Source organism: Telmatherina bonti (assembly GCF_933228915.1).
Source record: "Telmatherina bonti genome assembly, chromosome: 10".
Classification (NCBI taxonomy): domain Eukaryota; kingdom Metazoa; phylum Chordata; class Actinopteri; order Atheriniformes; family Telmatherinidae; genus Telmatherina; species Telmatherina bonti.
In genome coordinates, this window is record NC_136628.1 from 33,133,203 (window position 1) to 33,151,463 (window position 18,261).

The 18,261-nt window shown below is 38.6% G+C and overlaps 1 protein-coding gene across 1 annotated transcript; it reads left to right on the forward strand.

The window, feature by feature from the left end:
- Positions 1-319: 319 nt before the first annotated feature.
- On the forward strand, positions 320-17,235 carry cfap58 (cilia and flagella associated protein 58; the record flags this gene model as incomplete). The annotated part of the gene is made up of 19 exons (XM_079247469.1): positions 320-325; positions 851-1,120; positions 1,345-1,493; positions 1,588-1,738; positions 2,394-2,588; positions 4,102-4,239; positions 4,523-4,682; positions 5,218-5,300; positions 5,454-5,645; positions 5,723-5,884; positions 7,139-7,285; positions 10,227-10,367; positions 10,445-10,668; positions 12,488-12,596; positions 12,703-12,807; positions 13,882-14,001; positions 14,893-15,017; positions 15,122-15,221; positions 17,170-17,235. 19 exons carry the CDS (start codon positions 320-322, stop codon positions 17,233-17,235), a joined length of 2,643 nt encoding a protein of 880 aa, XP_079103595.1.
- Positions 17,236-18,261: the final 1,026 nt, after the last annotated feature.

Consider the following 18,261-nt stretch of genomic DNA (forward strand, 5'->3'; position numbering starts at 1 on the left):
ATTTCACATCATCTGTACACATATAATTTGAAGAAGATAAAAAAATACAAATTAATTAAATACCAATGTATGTAAGGTGTGTGTGCTGACATTTCATTGATGATTTTAACATATTTTGATGGTGAATAACTAACTCATATTTCTGCATGTCCTCTATTCACACAAACTGTTCACTTCTCGTTCCCGCAGTCACGCTTTTTCTCGCGAGATCAACGGTTGCTAGGGAACCACCGTCAACAATGCCTGATAAAAGACGCTAACGCCAACGACTTTATGCAGCATTAACACGAATAATCTGTGGACTTTTTAATTTTGTGAAATGGAGGTGAGTTTGCATTGTAAAAAACTTTACAAAGCGTTTTAAAAGAACTGTTTAAAATGTAGAAGTCGGATATTTTAGGAAACGTCGGCTAGAAATTAAACTTTTAGCATGTTAACTTTAATAACGTCAAGTATTTTAGCAAAGAATGTTTTGACTTGCAAGAGGAAAGCTACATTTTATTATTTGTTGTAACCTATATATGTTCTTTTAAAAGTCCTTTTTTAAGATCGAAATAAAAAAATAATTAAAAAATAAAGAAAGTTGTTTTTATTTGTCAAAGAAAAGGTAATTTTATCAGTCTCATATTTCATATTCCATAATTATTTGTTAGAAAGTCTGGCTTGAACTCATCTGGTCAGAAAAACGCATCCATTCCTGTTTAGTATTAAGACAGTATTTTATTTTTATTTGTATTTATTTATATGTATTTTAACTGAGAGCCAGATCTTATCTTTTAGTCTCATTCTCACATTCAGATACACATTCAGATACATTTTCACTCCCAGTCTGTCTCCTCTCTACTTCCAGGAGAAGGTACAAACAGAAGAGGAGTCTTTTGGGTCCTTGGAGGAGTTCCATATGGTCCTCAATGAGCTTGTTGGGGACCAGAGTATGGACAGGATCCGGGTGGAGTACGAGAAGCTCATCCATGCACTGAAAAAGTCACGAGAAAATGAAAAAAGGCTGATGTCCAAATGCAGGGAGCTGAATGCAGAAATTGTATCGACATCAACTAAAGTAGCAGCTGCCCTAAAACTGTCCCAAGAAGATGAGACAACAATAACTTCACTGAAGAGGGTACATTACGAGAACCACAGTCTTTTTTTAAAAAATTTTTTTTTCACTCCAACTCTGATTCTGGCTTGTTTGTAACGTGAGAGTTACCATGTGTTTTTCCAGGCACTCTGCTAACCAAAACTCCAGATATTCAGGCTAATTTAGCACAAGAGTTTTGTGATTAGATGTTTTATAATTTATACTCTTCCCCTTTTTATACAAGATGGTATTCCTTACATTTTTAGGAGCTGGATAAAGCTTGGAAGATGGTTGATGCTGCTCATGATAAAGAGAAGAAAGACAAAGAAACCATCAGGAGTTTGAAAGAAGAGATTTCCAGCCTTACAAAAATAAGTGAACAACAAACTAGCTTCTCCACAGACCAAGAACGAAGGTGAGCTGTCCTCCCATGTCCTGCCTTTATCTTACTTAAGAACTGTGAATTAAGCAGATGATGCCAAATGATACAAGTTTCTTTTTCTTCATAGAGATTTACTTAAAATGATTGACGAGTTGACGGAGGAGAGGAATCAGCTGGGAGCAACTGTGGAGGGTCTGAGAGAAAATCTAAACATGGCAACCGTAACGCAGCAGGAAATAGAAGCCCGAAGAGAGAGCGCCGTACAGAGTATTTCTCAGGTACATACAAAGCATATTCTCATGGACAGAAAATGTTTATCTCAATCAAATGACGTTGTATGACATTATATATGACAGCTGTTCAAATCCATCCTCAAAACACACCTGTTCAAGAAAGCATACTCCTTGTAAGCACCCTGTCCCACAGTTCTATGTTGTCTTTATTGTTTTTATTGTACAGTGTCTTTGAGTGACTTGAAAGGCACTTTTAAATAAAATGCATTATTATTATTATTATTATTATTATTATTATTATTATCATCATCATCATCATCATCATCATCATCATCATCATCATTATTATTATTGTTATTAGGGTCCGAGCCATACAAAGTATGGCAGGGCCCTATTGTTGTTGAAATGTTTATTATTATTATTATTATTATTATTATTATTATTATTATTATTATTATTATTATTATTATTATTATCGTACTAATTATTATGATTATTATTATGGAGGAATTTCTCTTACAATAATTTATATTTTTTAAACCAAAGATTTTTATTCTTTACAAATGAAAGATGTTTCTGTCTTGTCTAAATTATGGTTTGATTAACCCCCTGCTGCCCATGGGAATTACAAAGTGCTGTGGAAAACAACTAGCAGGTTGTTTAATATCAATCTGCCGTTTCTCTGCTTCCATAACTGCAGCTTCAGCAGGAGCTTCAGGTGCAACAGAATGAGATTTCCAGAGAGATGAGGCTGAAGGAAAAGCTGGACAAGCAGGTTAAACAACTGCACGTTGACATGGAGACCAGGATGGCTGACATTAAAGCTCTGAATCTGCAGAGCCAGAAAGCCAAAGAGGAGCAGCAGAAGCTGGAGCAGCAGCTAAGAGAGCTGAAAGTAAGCGATGAGTTAACATTGTGATGAATTGTCTGCTGTCATATTTATTATCTCACATCGAGTTTAAATCTTTATGACAAAATTTGGCTTCACCACAGGGTTGGTCAAAGTCACCATGGTTTTGTAAATTATTTTGAAATGCAAAAACAAGGCAAGGAATATTTATTTTTATTGCAGATGATTGACAGGAACAGATAAGATAACACATACAGTGAGGAAGATATGATCACTTTGGATTTGTTCCAGATTATATGAACATAAAAGTTAAAATCTGAGTTTCCTTGTTTAGTTTTAACTCTCACGATGGAAAACAAACTTGACCCAGTTGATCTTAGGAGTCTCTGTGGCTCTTATAGCATCTGCAGGCCAGATGTGGACCAGAACCATTTAGTGCCTTGTACACCACCATCAATATTATTTATAAAACTCTTCGTCTCAAAGGAAACCAGTGCTGAGATCTGTAGTGTCATCTTCACCACGAGCAACAACATTCAGGATCCATTTAAAGCCATCATATTACGAGAGACCAGTAAAAACTCCACTACTGTCGTCACACACAACCAAAAATGTTTTCTTTAAACAACTTGAGTCACCATATAAAGGTTGTGTTCCACATGTTAGATGTCTGGTTCCTCAGAATAGCTTCCTTTGACTTTGATCGCAGCTCTGCAGACTCTGACTGTCCTCGCTGTCAGTTCTTCACAGGAACCTGATGTAATCTCTCCCCTTACAGACTTTCCTAAAGCTGTTGTGTGTTTGCTGCCTGCCTCAGTATGATCCGTCTGGTCAGGCTCATCCCAGACGAGCCGTGTCGGTGCTGTGACTTTTCACAGGCCTTACTTCTTTTTCTTCTTTACGTAGATTTTACATCACATAACACTGTAGATAAACCTGTTTTTGTTCATGGTCATTGCAAAACACCCAGACGTCATCCAGATTCTTCCCCCTGCTCAACAGTGGGGTTGTCCACTGAGGAATCGTGTTTTTATCTATCTGACAACAAACACAAACATTCGGCTTTCTTAAACGGTGCTTTTTCTGTCCACAGGACTCCGCTCCAGTATTCTGAAACATAACATAAATGGTTTTATCTCTCGTTGATGCTTCTCCCTGCAAACATGTCTGAACTCTCAATTGTTAACTTTTTGTTTTAGAAATGTTCTGTTTATGATTTTTATGTATTTGTTTTCCTCTTTAGCTTTACTTAATATAAAAGTCCTTCATTAAACCCGACTTATCCAGATGCTGTGCTATAAATTCTGGAATTTGTACTTTTTGGAGGTTCTGTATATTAATAAGTAAACGTGTGTCAGCTTATATCTAAAGGGCGAACCAGTAAGAAAATCTACAATCCCAATAACTCCTATATATATATATTCAGATAAACAAACTGGTATAACATGAAACTGGTGATTTATACAGAAAGTATTCTTGATGAGGATGTTTTGTTGTAAACAAACACAGTATACCATAAGTGTTAACCTACACCTCCACCCCTCTCTGACTGTGGCAGATCCTTCATGAGCGGTCCACCAAAGAGCTGGAGCAGATGCAGGTGAAGAACGCCAAGCTGCAGCAGGAGAGCGAGCAGCTGTCATCTGCCAAGGAACACCTTTCTCTGGCAAATCAACAGTTAACAAATGAGCTGAAGGTAAACAGTAATTCACTCAGACAGCATGTTGCTTTGCAAAATACAAACACCTTTACCTTGTAAAGTCCAGCATTTAAAATATGCTTTATGTTCAGTTTCATTAGTTTTATGACGTTATCATGCCTTCTAAAACCACTAGGAGGCACTGTTTACACACTTTACCTGCACTGTAACCAAAACATGTTGATGAATATGAGCAGACCTCCTAATTTAAAACTCCTTTGATTCTTTATTTTGTCCTTTTTGTGTGCTGTTATTCACCTCCTCCCTTCCTGCTGGCTAGATGAGAGAAGAAGAAGTGAGTCAGATGCGTCAGGAGGTTGCCAAACAAATAAAGCTGAGAGAAGCTGTCCAGAAAAAGCTTCACCTGCTTGAGGATCAGAAGGCTGAAGTGGAAGTTCAACGGGAGACACTTAAAGCTCAAATTACCGGTGTTGAGAAAGGTTCGGACTGTAAATCTCTGTCTGAGTAAAGTGTATCAGAAGAAAGGATAAAACATGTCGTCTGTGTTTAGAGTTAACGAATGAAAAATAATCAAAGATACAGCTGTATATTTGCACAAAAGTAGTTGAATATGTTATTTAGTTTTGTGTCTGACATAACTTCTCTGCCATCATCACATAAATGCATCTTCTCTGCATCTGGCTGCTTAAATTAGCAGGAAAATTCAGCCTTTTTTTTTATTTAAGTTGCTGATCAATAACAGAAGTGCTGCTTTAATTTGGTGACAAGTTGAAATATGGCTGAGATATTAGCGTGCAGCAGAACTTCTCAGGTGGATGGTGATTGGATGGAAGGGTCAGGTTGTTCAGAGACGGGCTTTGCAGACATTGTAGGACTGGAGGTTCTGTTGTTAGTGGATTTGCTCCAGGTGGATTGATTTACTGAAGTTTAAACGCAGCAAATGTTCTCAGAGGATCAGTGTCAAACTTACCATGAGTGAAAGCTGCTTAGTGCTGCCTTTTATTCTCTTTACAGATCTCGAATCTTCCCAAAAGCAAGTTGAAGTTGAGAAAAAAGCCAAAGAGGAGCTGATACGAGAAAGGGATAACTTAAACAAGGTGTACTTTCAAATTGACCGACATGATATAATAACAAGCTTTAGAATGAAATCATTTAAAGTCACAGCAACCTACAATTATGCATCATAATTCCTCATTTGTGGCTAGATTCCTACAAGTCAAGCTTGTAAAAAACATGCTTATTCTTAACAGAGCATCATCAAAGCTGTGCAGTCGACTGAGAAACAGCAGAACCTCGTGAAGCTTCTGGAGCAGGACAAGAGGACTTTGGAGCACGAGATCAGCGGTTACCGCCAGGAGGCCCAAAAGCAGCGCAAGATCATTCAGCAACTGGAAAAAGAGCGTGACCGCTACATCAACGAGACCAGCAGCCTCATGCAGAAGGCAGGTCACAGTGTGGTTGGAGCATCTCTTTTCATCAACCGTGGTCCAACAGAAGCAAACCTCTCACCTCTCCGCAGGTACAACAAAAAGTGAACGACGTTGAAGTGAGAGAGACGGAGATATTTGACTGGAGGAAGAAAGTGACTGAGGCAGAGTCCAAACTGAAGCAGCAGGAAAATCTGCTTGAGTCTGTTGTATCTGAAAGGAACCTGTACAGCAAAAACCTCATAGAGGCTCAGGTAAGAGTCGTTGCAGACACACACACTACTCCGTCAGCGTCCTGCTGATTATTTAAATCAGTAGGATGGTTTTATACATTTCTAAACAGAAAGGAAATTTGTGTTTGGTTAATTATTTCCCCCTCTTTAAAAATTAAAAACACGCGTTGCTTTTATATGCTGTTGAAAAGTTGTTTGGCCACCGTTATAACGAGGAATAACACGTCAGGATCACACTTCTGTAAACAAGCAACACAGCTCATTGTTTGAGTAGTTTCCCTCAGAAACACCCAAATTCCTCTAAATATGCTCCTGTTGGGATTAGTTCTTGATCCAGTTACTTGGATGTTTGCTTTCGCCCACAGTAAGGAGTACAAGAAATCCGCACATTGATCATTTTTACACTTTATTCATTTTAACCCTCTGATGCATAAATTATTGAAAACTTTTCACATACATTATTTTACTTCTACAGACATACAGAGAGACTTTTCTTTGACTTTAATATTATTTGACATTTTATTTATTGTATCTATCCTACAGAAAATTTTTTAGAAGAACATATTGTCAGTTTTATTTGATAAAATATTCTATAAAAATGTACGAGAATCGTTTTCTTATCCTGTTTATCACTGAGGTAAACTAATTATGTGTTTGTTTATATATGAAATTTTATACTATATTTGTTTATCCCTCAGTGAATGTCGGTGGGTTGGGTGGCTCTCCTAATGTCCATTGAAGTGGCAAAAATGCAAATATGTCACCTAGAAAACAGCCTTTAAATAGGTGTCAGCTGTAGTGGACACGATGCTTTACAGTGTTAAACCGTCAGTCACAGGTGGAACATTCACACACAGCCGCTCATCCCCATGCTGATTACCAGTCTGGTTACATGGCATTCCATTATGCAGCCAGAAGCTGCTGAATGTGTTGTTCACTCTGATGAATCCCAACGGTTTTAGGACTTTCCATGCAGTAAGTATGACGTATAACAGGGCCGTGCAACGTTGGACTCCAACACACCTGAAGCAGATTAATGGGTCAACGTGACTGAACAGAACTTGACAACAACGTGTTGCAGAGTTTTAGGAGTGTCGGATCAGGAAACCAGCAGGAATGTGAGCTTGTTCAGCCCAGTTTTGGCATTCCCTTCTTTAGAGGACTGAAGAGAAGGATGATAAAAATATAATTTATATTATTTATTTATTTATTTATTTTTTTTAACCACTCTTGTCCTTCCCTTCCTCCCTTTTTCCATCTGTTTCTTTGCTTTAGGAGGAAATTGCTGAGATGAAGAGAAAGATAAAGACCATGAACAACCAGGTTACCCGGCTGAGAGATGAGATCAGCGGGAAGGAGCAGGCCTTGGCCAAAGATCAGCAGGAACACAAGCGCTTAGAGAAAGATAACGAAGCCCTAAAGGTGCTGTTACTGCCCAACTCTGCCGACGGAGAGACGGAGGGAAATTTATAACACATTTTAAGGGTTTTACATCAGAGAAAATGTTATTCAGCAATGAAAAATGACAAAAAATGTCAACACCACATCTCATATAGGGTTGGTTGATGCTGTCAAAACAAAGAAAATTGAATCAGAAACAGGCACAAAATAGGAAATGGTTTATTACAACATGTAACAACTAACTGGGGTTTGTGGTCAATAGATTCCTTTGTTTGGTGGCATAAACATAAAAACGTTGTGCTGATACCAACTAGAAGCATCTATACTCACACAGGATGGGCTCTTTAGCTCTACCAGGCCAGGTAACTTTATTTATACAGTTGTGCTCGTATTTATTCATACCCTTTCATTAAAGAAGGAAAAAAAACAGCTGCCTGTAAAATAAGCTGAAATTAACTCAAGTAATAATAAATAAAAATTTTATGAAAATCCTATTATTTTCTACTTCTGGTTCAATAGAAATATGTTTTTAAAAAGCAAACAAATAAGATCATTTATTCCATATTCCATGAGTCATAAAGTAATATTTAGTTGAACAATCCTTTAATGTTTCCGCTCCAGTCAGGTGTTTTCTGTTCCTCTCAGTCAGACTTCTGCACCTGTTGACAGGTATTTTGTCCCACTGTTCAACAGAAAAGTCTCTAATTTGTCTAGGACCAATTTGTTTGGTTGTTTTTTTTTTTTTCTTTCTTCAACTCAATTAAATGAAAAAACAGTGTCTTATATTACTACATAATATTTTTGCAAATTTTTAGTTATTGTTCCTTTTTTAAGTCTCCACTTATTTGAGTGACTGTTGTAAATTCAGCTTTTTCTTTAATGGAAGGGGATGAATACATATGAGCACAACTGTACCTGTAGGTGGAATTGGTTTTGCAGCTTGGAGCTGGCTTACTGGCAGTAAAACACACACACAACACAATAAATATGCAGTTGCATAAAAACACATCAAACTTTATCCTTTCATCATCATACTTCATTACAGAGTGTCTTTGGATTCGATCAGAAGTCATGGCTCGCAAACACAAATAAAACATGGTCACATGTTGTCGAACATGACAAGAAGTTGGAATAAGGGTGTGTTGTTCTTTTAGCGCTCGGCTTTACATCTTCGGACTTGCCCAGATGGACGAAGCTGAAACTCTTTGTTCGAAGGGTGCAACTCGTTCCCGAGCGAAGAGCGGAAGCTGCCTGGTGTTGAGGGATTCTGGGTGGAGCTTTGTGTCTCCTATCAGCTGACTGGACCTTTTAACAGTTTGGGAAAGCGAGTTTTTGTGTTTTAAAGACAGATTGTTGAACCATGAGACTAAAGCAAAACAGGTTCAATACAAGGTTGAGTCATTATATCAGATCAAATCAAACTTTATTTGTATAGAACGTTTCATACAAAAGCATATCAAAGTGCTTCACATTAAAAATTTAAAAACAGTTTCACATTTAAAAAATTCTAGTACAGTCAACATGAAAAAAAGAACAACTTTCACAGTGTCTATGCTAGTTTTTTCTGCCTGTTTAGCAACTTCATATTTCTACAAGCATGAAATTAGTTTCCATTTCTTCACTACAAGCTGTTCGAGATGCTGCGTCCGGCCCTGTGAGGCGCTTCGCTGCTGCTGCTGTTTGTCGCAGAAGCTCTGACTGCGTGACTCATCTGTACACTGAGTGGGAACTTGTAAACAAGCCTCCCAACGTTATGTTTACTTATTCCTAACTGAAGAGTCATTCATTCACCAACCATTTGCTGCACATCAAATTTATAAGTTTTAATAGTGATTAAGTGTGTTATCAAGCTTAATTCTTAGATGTCTGTTTGTATTACTAGTGTTGATGGCTGTGTGGCCCAGTCTGCTTCTCGTCTTACAGTGAATCTGTGACTGTAGGTTTGCTAAGAAATACGTTGTCGTGATGAGAGCATATGTTGCTTTAAAACTTCTCAGCATTGTCATGGGTTTTTTTTTTTAAGACGATAAAGAAGAAGGATTCATGCTGCAGAGTGAATAACAGTGCAAGGGTTTTATTAACAAAACAATCAGGAGTACGGTGATCAGGAACTCAAGTTAGCAGGAAAGAAATGGCTTTAACCCTTTATGGGCCAAGTGACTATTTTTGATCACTTTGTTTTCTTTCATATTCAGCATGAAACTATTTTTAATGCAACAACAGAACAAAGGTCTTGGTTCATACCAGAAGGACAATTTCAGGTTAAAACCTCTAATTTCAAGGTATATAAAGGGTTAAAGGATGTGGTGGTGGTTGTTAGCAGGTGTGTGTGGTGGTCAGATAACAACAAACACCGATCATAAATAAAGCTGAATGAAAACGTAGAGGATTGCAGCACATTATTGCTCATAATGTGTTGGAGAGGTCCAGGACTAAGTGTGGAGGTTCTTTAATGGCATAAAAAATGTTCATAAATCTTGAAGCGAAGGCTCTAATGGACCTACGGCGCTTCCCAGGAGGCAGCCGTGCTTTTCCCAGGATGAGAGCAGTTCCAAATTGTGTTTTTTTTTTTTTTTATTAAAGCTTTTGAACTGAACTGATAAAAAGTTCACTGTCCTCTTCGGTCCATCTTTTATTTTTATGCTGCCTCTGTTCCTTTCAAGTTCGACTTTAAATCTTGGTTTACTTTTAACAGAATGAAGTATTTTCTGCTTCTAAAGGTGTTTTAAACTAACCAAACTACTTGGAAATTTTCTTTAAATTTGGAGTTATGAAGGTTTCATTGTGAATTTCATAAAATTTCAAGCATTTGTAGGTGGAGTGTCTTACAAACTAATATTGCAGCCACATTGACACATCATTCAAAGAGCACCAACCGAGCAACATGTGCAAGCGTTCATGAGGGATTTCTGGTCATCTCATTGGTTGGTGCACACGTCTAAACATCTCTGTTCTTCGACAGAGCGAGCTGCAGTCCATAAAGCTGCAGCTGGAGGAAACAAAGCAGCGTGTCGACAGCCAAAGAGCGGAACAGCAAAAGTTGCAGAAGATAATCGGCGACACAGAAAACGAGCAGGTCCAACAGAAGAAACAGCTGGAGCAGGTGAAGAGGGAGAACGAGGACGGGCAGAGAGAGAGAGAGAGACACGACAACAGCAACTAACGTCTGATTATCTGCAGGTGATCCGAGAGCGGGACAGCCTGGGTAAGCAGCTGCTGCATCGTAACGATGAACGCAAGCTGCTGTATGAGAAGATCAGGATCCAGGAGTCAATCCTGAGCAAGGGGGACTTCCACTACAACCAGAGGTTGGAAGACATTCACCTGCTCAAGCTGGAGGTCAGAAGGCTCCGACGCAAGAAGAACATCCTGAACAAGAGTTTGCCCAACACTGAGGAACTGAGGTAAAGAGAGAAGCAGGATGAGGAGTGTGCAAACATCAGGGCCAGATGAGGCGACCTGCAAAGAGCTGTTTGTAGAGCAGAGAAGGAAGATTAGAAGAGGAAGGGAGGAGGAGGAGGAGGAGGAAGGAGATGGAAAGTAGCAGGTAACAGTACTCCTCTGGATTTGTAGTTATGTTCTGTTACATGTTTTATTATCCAGCAGAAATATTTCCAGCATTGCAATCTAGATTCTAAATAGAATATATATGAATAGAATAACAGATAAACTGCCTTCATTTTTAATTCAAGCAAACAAACTGTTTAATGTCTTTTTCTAAACTTTATCTATTTTTATAGGAACTTTAAGGATACTCTAAATTATTATGCATATGCCGTGTTTAGTCATTGCCCCTAAATAATTCATGTGATTTACAATGAATACACTTATTTTAAATCCTTAGTGCTTATATGAGGTTGTATGACAACTTGGATTTTATTGGACAGAACTACTAACGATGAAAACAGCATTTTCTGCCCAAACAATCAGAATAAAAAGTGTTTTTTATGACAGCTGGCAACATGAAGTTGGTTGTAAAGAAGTAAAATGTCCACCTGTTGAATGTTTTTTCCCTAAAAACACATTTTTCCATGTTAATATGGAGATTTTCTCTGATATTGCCTTAATAACTTTGCTAATAAGTTGCCCCCCACCACCCTCTTATAAGTCTTTTTTATGAGGATGCTCCACTGGTTTTCCATAGGGTTAAAGTCAGATGATGATGGTGCCACACCGTGAGTTTTTTACCTTTTATACCTACAGCAGGCAAAGATTGAGATGTTTTACTCGATCAATCAATCGATCAAAGTTTATTTATATAGCACTTTTCATACAAAAGTAGCACAAAGTGCTTTACAAAATAAAAAGCAAGAATGAAACAAGGTTAAAAACCTGCCTTCACATACAAAAATATAGAATTCAGATGTTTTACTGCAGGAGGAACGCTTCTTCCTTTTATATCATAAAACGGTCTGGTAGATGCTGCATCCTGAAGGGTCCTACCATCTCCATATTATTCTAGCAGAAACCATCACTCCACCACCGCCTTGTTGGCACACGGTGGCCGTCCACCAACCGTTTTAAACTCCATCTGGACCAGGCGTCACCAACTCTGGTGACTCCTGATCATGACCATGGATTCATTAGTGAATAAAACAGTTTGAAATGGAGTCTTCGTCCATGTCTGAGCCCACTGTCAACATTTTATTTTATTTGTTTTTTTTTTTTTCTTATAAACGTTTGTCTCTGTAAGCACGAGTTAAAAATACAGCTTTACACACAGCTGCAGAACCTGGAGTTTCCTGCATGCAGAGTTTCATCTATCATCTTCAGATACCTGCTTTCTGCTCATCAGTGGCTTTTTAGCAGCTGATCTCTGAGTCCGTAGCATTTCAGAGACTTTCCCTGATCTGTCTTTATCTCAACCAACCTGTTTGCTTTAACCACACACTAATTCATAAACAGTGTTTTAGTTTCAGTCAGATTTCCAGTATTTTATTCATTATGAGCAGAAGCCACTGAGCTGTTTACATTTGCAGAATAGTCCTTCTTTTTCCCCAGACTTCATGGAAACTGGTGTTGTGGAAAAAAGTCTGTCAATGACGAGGAGTTTGGTTCTGAAGCAAAAAAGATCACAAAGTTTATTTCACTCAAAATAAGAAAGAACAGAATAATAACAAATTGCAATTTGGAGAGACAGTCCAGAAGTCTGAGATGCTCTAAAGAGTTCTACACAAAACTACTTCTTAAGCCATGGTGCTAACATGAGATTCTGCACTGCAGGCAGGAACTGTTCCACCTGCAAAAGCAGCTGCTCAGAGAGAGAAGCAGGAACAGCGTACTGGAGGAGCAGCTGAAGCCCATAAACATTCACAGATGGAGGCGACTGGAGGTGAGGAGGTGTTGTCCAGTAGTTTACCTGTATGGGTCCGGTTGAGTTCAGCCTATCACCGTGAATGTCTCGTCTCATGTCTGGCTTGGACATGGCTCTCCCGCAGGGCAGCGACCCCAGCAAATACCAGCTCATCCAGAAGATTCAGGCCTTGCAGAAGCGACTGATCGCCAAGACTCAGGAGCTGGAGGAGCGGGAACTCTTGTTGCAGGTAAACGCTCACTGCTCTGTCTCCATGTTGTTCACTCTGTTTAGGATGAATTATTTATATCTTTATCAGGAAGTCTTGTGCGTCCCACTACGACGTGTAAAGAGAGGTAATGCTGAGTCATTTAAGCAGAGTTTAAACTGTTTTTGTGCATTCATTGTGATAAAAGCTTTGGCTGCTCTGTGTTTGGAGGTAATCGGACCTCAGTGACACAGAGGAGGAGATGCACACATTTTTATCAGCTTAAAATCTGTTTGGCTTTTGATTTAATGACAGTAAATGTAGCAAATTCTCCATTTTTACAAGCAATGGATGCAGGATGGTCCAGATGTTCAGTGCTGTGAGTTTTAAGATGAATTTGTTTTTAGTTTAGTTTAGTTGTTTTGAACAATGAAAAAGAAAATAAGAAAAGAAAAATATACGTACATACCTATATGTACATACAAACATGTATATACATACGAATTAAGAAAAATAATAATCACACATATTAATTTTAATAACAATAAGAAATAATAATTTGTGAGATAAAAGGAGTTTGAAAAAGGAGTGGGAAAAAGTGTACACTTATCTGGTATTCCCACCCCCTTTCTACTCATCTAGTTTTCTATTCTGTCGCTGCACGTCACAACATATTTATTCAATTTGCTATCTATATTTATATTCACATATTTACACATACACACACATTTCCATATACTTCCATTCATATAAACACATCCATACAGATATATACATACATATACTTACAGCAATATCTACAAAATATTACATAAATATCCATCTACTTATAACATTCCTTATATCTTTTTTTTTTTTTTTTTTTTTTTTTTTTTGCCCTCATCCATGGACTTTTTCAAAATGAAATTTTTGTACCTCTTTTTGAATATATTTATGTTTCTGCTTTGTCTTAACTCTTCGTCCAGCTTGTTCCAAAAAGTCACCCCACAGCTTATTATGCACATACTTTTCATTGTTGTTCTTACTTTTTGCTTTCTAAATCCCCTTCAATTTTGCTGCCTTTTCCGCAAAGGAACAAATGTGTTCAGAGTTTAGCTGTTTTCTATCCTCATCCAGGAAAAGGAGAAGCTGTACGTGGAGCTGAAGCACATCCTGGCCCAGCGGCCAGGTCCAGAGGCAGCTGAGCAGCTCCAGCAGTGCCAGTGGACCATCAGAGACAGATCCAAAAAGCTGAAGGTCATCTCATGATTTCTTCAACTTTCATGGTTTTCCAGCAAGTTACTCCTTTTTCCTGTTGGACATTTTCCTCTCAAAGCATCTCATCCCTAAATGACTCATTGTATCCGGTTAAAACGAGCTGGACATGCGGAAAAGCTGTTTGTAAACTCTGTAACACAACTAACGTTACTGCCTACCCAGCAAGACGCCATTCTGAGGAAAATGCAGAGCTAATAACCAAACTTACTGCAGCAGCAAGTCAGCAGACACTCAGACCAGCACTTTTATACACAGTCCAAGCTTCTGAAACAAGAGCAGCTGTTTCAGATAAACATATTACTGATAAATAAATCTTAGAAACTGACACACAGTTGATTTTTTTATTTGGGAAATCTGGCTTGTGATGTAGTCTGTAAAATATTCGTCAGCTTCTTCACACGATCTGCTGTTGAAAAGGCCAACTAGAAATGGTCAAAACTGACGAATCGTAATTTAAATGGAATTGGCACCAAAAGAAATGATTAAAAATCAAATTGAGAGAAAAGCAAATCATCCCAGCCCTAGTAATGTCAGGGTTTGGTGGAGGTGTGTACCCAGAAGTAGGGACGGAGGCAGACTGCTCAGTAGGTTCCGGGAAAAACAAGTTTATTGGGTTAAACTAAGGCAGATGACTAAACTTAGACACATGAAGCAAACACAAGCAAAGAACCAGCAACTCAAGGCACAAACTGAGGCGTATAAAAACACACAACACAACAAGACACAGGGGAAACAAATGAACGAAATGAACCCCGGTGAACTCATGAACACAAAGGCAAAACCAGAATAAACTCCAAAATAAAACTAAACTAAAGAGAGATCACAAAACACACATCATGACAAGTAAACATGCAGCGTTTACTTTGACAGGCGCTGATAGCAGAGCTGAGGATGCTTGATTCCAAGATGAACGAGTACAAAAGTGAGAATCAAAGACTGGCCAATGAACTGACAAACGTGAAGAAGAAATATCTGAGTCAGAAAAAACTCCAGAGGTAAGTTTTCTCAGTCGATGTTGCTCGTATAAACAGTTTACATCATGTAGGAAACAGGTTTGTCACGGTTTTTGTTTCTTTTTCTCTGCCTTGTGTTTAATTAGCATGCAGAAAAGCAGACACAAGACGGAGCAGCTGGAACCTCTGCCTCAGCTCGACGGCAAGCCGCACTTCACCGGAGGAGGCTTCAGGATCGACAACCCTGTGAGACAGTGACGGCTCGTTTTCCATCATTTGAGTTAAAGACAATCTGTTCTTCATCTGGTAAAAGACGAGAAAAAGTTTCTAAACGTGTTTTAATCAGGCAAAAAAAAAAAAAAGTGTTAGAGGAATAACATGAATATTATGAAACATTTAACACTGCTGGACGATGTTCTCCAAACACATGTTCAGTAGATATTTCTGGTAAACATGCTGGATGAATATCAAGCAACACAAAGTTCCTGTCATTTCCTCTTCAGCAGATGACCTCATGTAATATGGCTGTTGGGTTAACACAACATATTTACAAAATCCAGAGAAACTTCTAGGTTTTTAATAAAACTTATGATCAGAATCAAATATTTACATTCTGCAGAAGGACAAAGTTCCCACGTTAAACCATCGTCCAATCAGATGCGTTGCAATGAAAACGATTCTCTGTCAGCTGTTTTTAGTGTTTTTCATTTTAACTCCAAACCCAGACCTACATGGGTTGATGCATTTGATTTTCATTGATCATTTTTATGTGATTTTACTGTCAACACATTCAACTATGGAAAGAACAAAGTATTTAATCAGAATATTTCATTCATTCAGATCTACAACGTGTTACTTTAGCGTTCCCTTTATTTTTTTGAGCAGTGTATTTACATTCTGTAGGAGGACAAAGTTCTCACTTGGCTCTGTTCAGGACCGTTAAACCGTCATCCAATCACAAGTGTTGCAACGAAAACGATTCTCCAGCTGTTTGTATATCCCTGCCTCCTCTGCGTACGTCTTTCTGCCTCCTGCAACACATGTGAGCAGGAATTATTGAACATGAACACAGTGAACATATTGTCATGGAGATGAGTCAAGCTTCATGACGCAGTGCTTCATCCTGCTGGATGTCAGGAGAGGCAACACGGTGCTCAGAAAGGGACGGACATGGTCAGCAATCTCTCCACGTTCAGAGATGTTATTCTGCTCATCTTGATTGGAACCAGTTGTTGCTTCCTGTTGTGTTTCATGTCTGACCAGTCTGATATTTTGGTCCAGACAACGGCCGCTCGCTGGATATTTTCTCCTCAGACCATCTCTGTGAACCTGAGAGATGGTTGTGTGTGAAAATCCCAGCAGATCAGCTGTTTCTGGAATATTCAGACCGACAACAACGCCATGTTCACTTAAATCCTCTTTTTTTTCCTCGTTTTGATGCTCAGTTATTCAGGCTTTTACAACAACAGGACTCGATTCCTGCAAAGCTCTATACTCTGTCTGTAAAATGCTGCAGCGCGTCTGTTGATGGGAACTCGTAGGAGAGAGCACATTTATCCTGTTTCAGCCACTCTGCACTGGCAGGTTTTTCTTTTTAGGATTCATTTTAAAATCCCATTTATTTGTTTTTAAGTCTTTAAACGACCTGGCGCCGCCGCGCGACACATGTACCCCCCCGCCCCCACCTCTACCGGGACCTCCTCTCAGCAGATCAGCTGTTCATGGAGGAAGCTCAGAGGCGACAGGGCCTTCTCTGTGGCCTCTGTGGTCTTTTAAAATCACCTCTTTTCATTGGCCTTTTACCCAAAATCAGTTTGCTTTTATTGCTTGCATTGTTTTTCTAGTTTTGACTGGTTTTATGTTTTTCTTGTTTTGACTGGTTTTATGTTTTTCTAGTTTTGACTGGTTTTACGTTTTTCTAGTTTTTGACTGGTTTTATGTTTTTCTAGTTTTGACTGGTTTTATGTTTTTCTTGTTTTGACTGGTTTTATGTTTTTCTTGTTTTGACTGGTTTTATGTTTTTCTAGTTTTGACTGGTTTTATGTTTTTCTTGTTTTGACTGGTTTTATGTTTTTCTAGTTTTGACTGGTTTTATGTTTTTCTAGTTTTTGACTGGTTTTATGTTTTTCTAGTTTTGACTGGTTTTATGTTTTTCTTGTTTAATGTTTTCATATTTTAATCATTCTGTGTTCAGCACTTTGTTCAGCAGGAGTTCAGCAAGTCGCCTCGCATGAGCAAATGCAGAGTTGCTGTCATCTGACTGGCTGATGAACTCTTTGTCTTCACAAGCAGTTTAACAGGTTACCTAATCATAAAATGGTTAGTGGGTCTGATTTACAAATGTATTTTAGGAAATTCTTGCAAAGAGCCAGGACGTTTAATTTTATTTATTGTTTTTTCTTTTGGGCTGCACGGTGGCACAGTGGTTAGCACTGTGGCCTCACAGCAAGGAGGTTGCTGGTTCAATCCTTGGCTGGTTTGGTCAGTGGCCTTTCTGTGTGGAGTTTGCATGTTCTCCCCGTGTATGCGTGGGTTCTCTCCGGGTACTCCGGCTTCCTCCCACCATCCAAAGACATGCATGATAGGTTAATTGGTTACTCTAAATTGCCCCTAGGAGTGAGTGTGAGCGTGAGTGTGGTTGTTCGTCTCTCTGTGTGTGGCCCTGCGATGGACTGGCGAGCTGTCCAGGGTGTACCCTGCCTGTCACCCAAAGCCAGCTGGGATAGGCTCCAGCTTCCCCGCGACCCTGAATTGGAATAAGCGGTTTGGAAAATGAATGAATGTTTTTTCTTTTTACCTTCACCAATGAGGTTGTTTTGTTTGTTTGTTTGTTTTTTTTACCTACGTTTGTCTGTTTGTTTTTGTTCAAGATAACTTGAAAAGTTATGGACAGATTTTCATGAAATTGTCAGGAGTCGTTGCGAATGTGAACATTTCTACTTTGGTTCTGTACTCCCAGTAAACTTAATAAAACCCATCAGAACAAAACTTTCCTGCTTTCTCACAATGAAGCTCGGCATCAGTTTGCAAACAATCTGCAGCATCTGCATGAGATTTAGTAGAAGAATCCATCATTCACCATGAGCTGGCTGCCTTTAGGAAACAAGCTCTTCTGTTGCTTCTTAACAAGGTTAAATTAACTTGTATTGTGTCCAAATGTTCTTTTACACCAAACTGGAAGACTTTCCTCATCAGACACCTGTTGCCTTATACTTACAGTTATTTCCTTTGTTTGTTTGTTTGTTTGTTTATTTATTTATATATATATATAAATTATTTCAGTGTA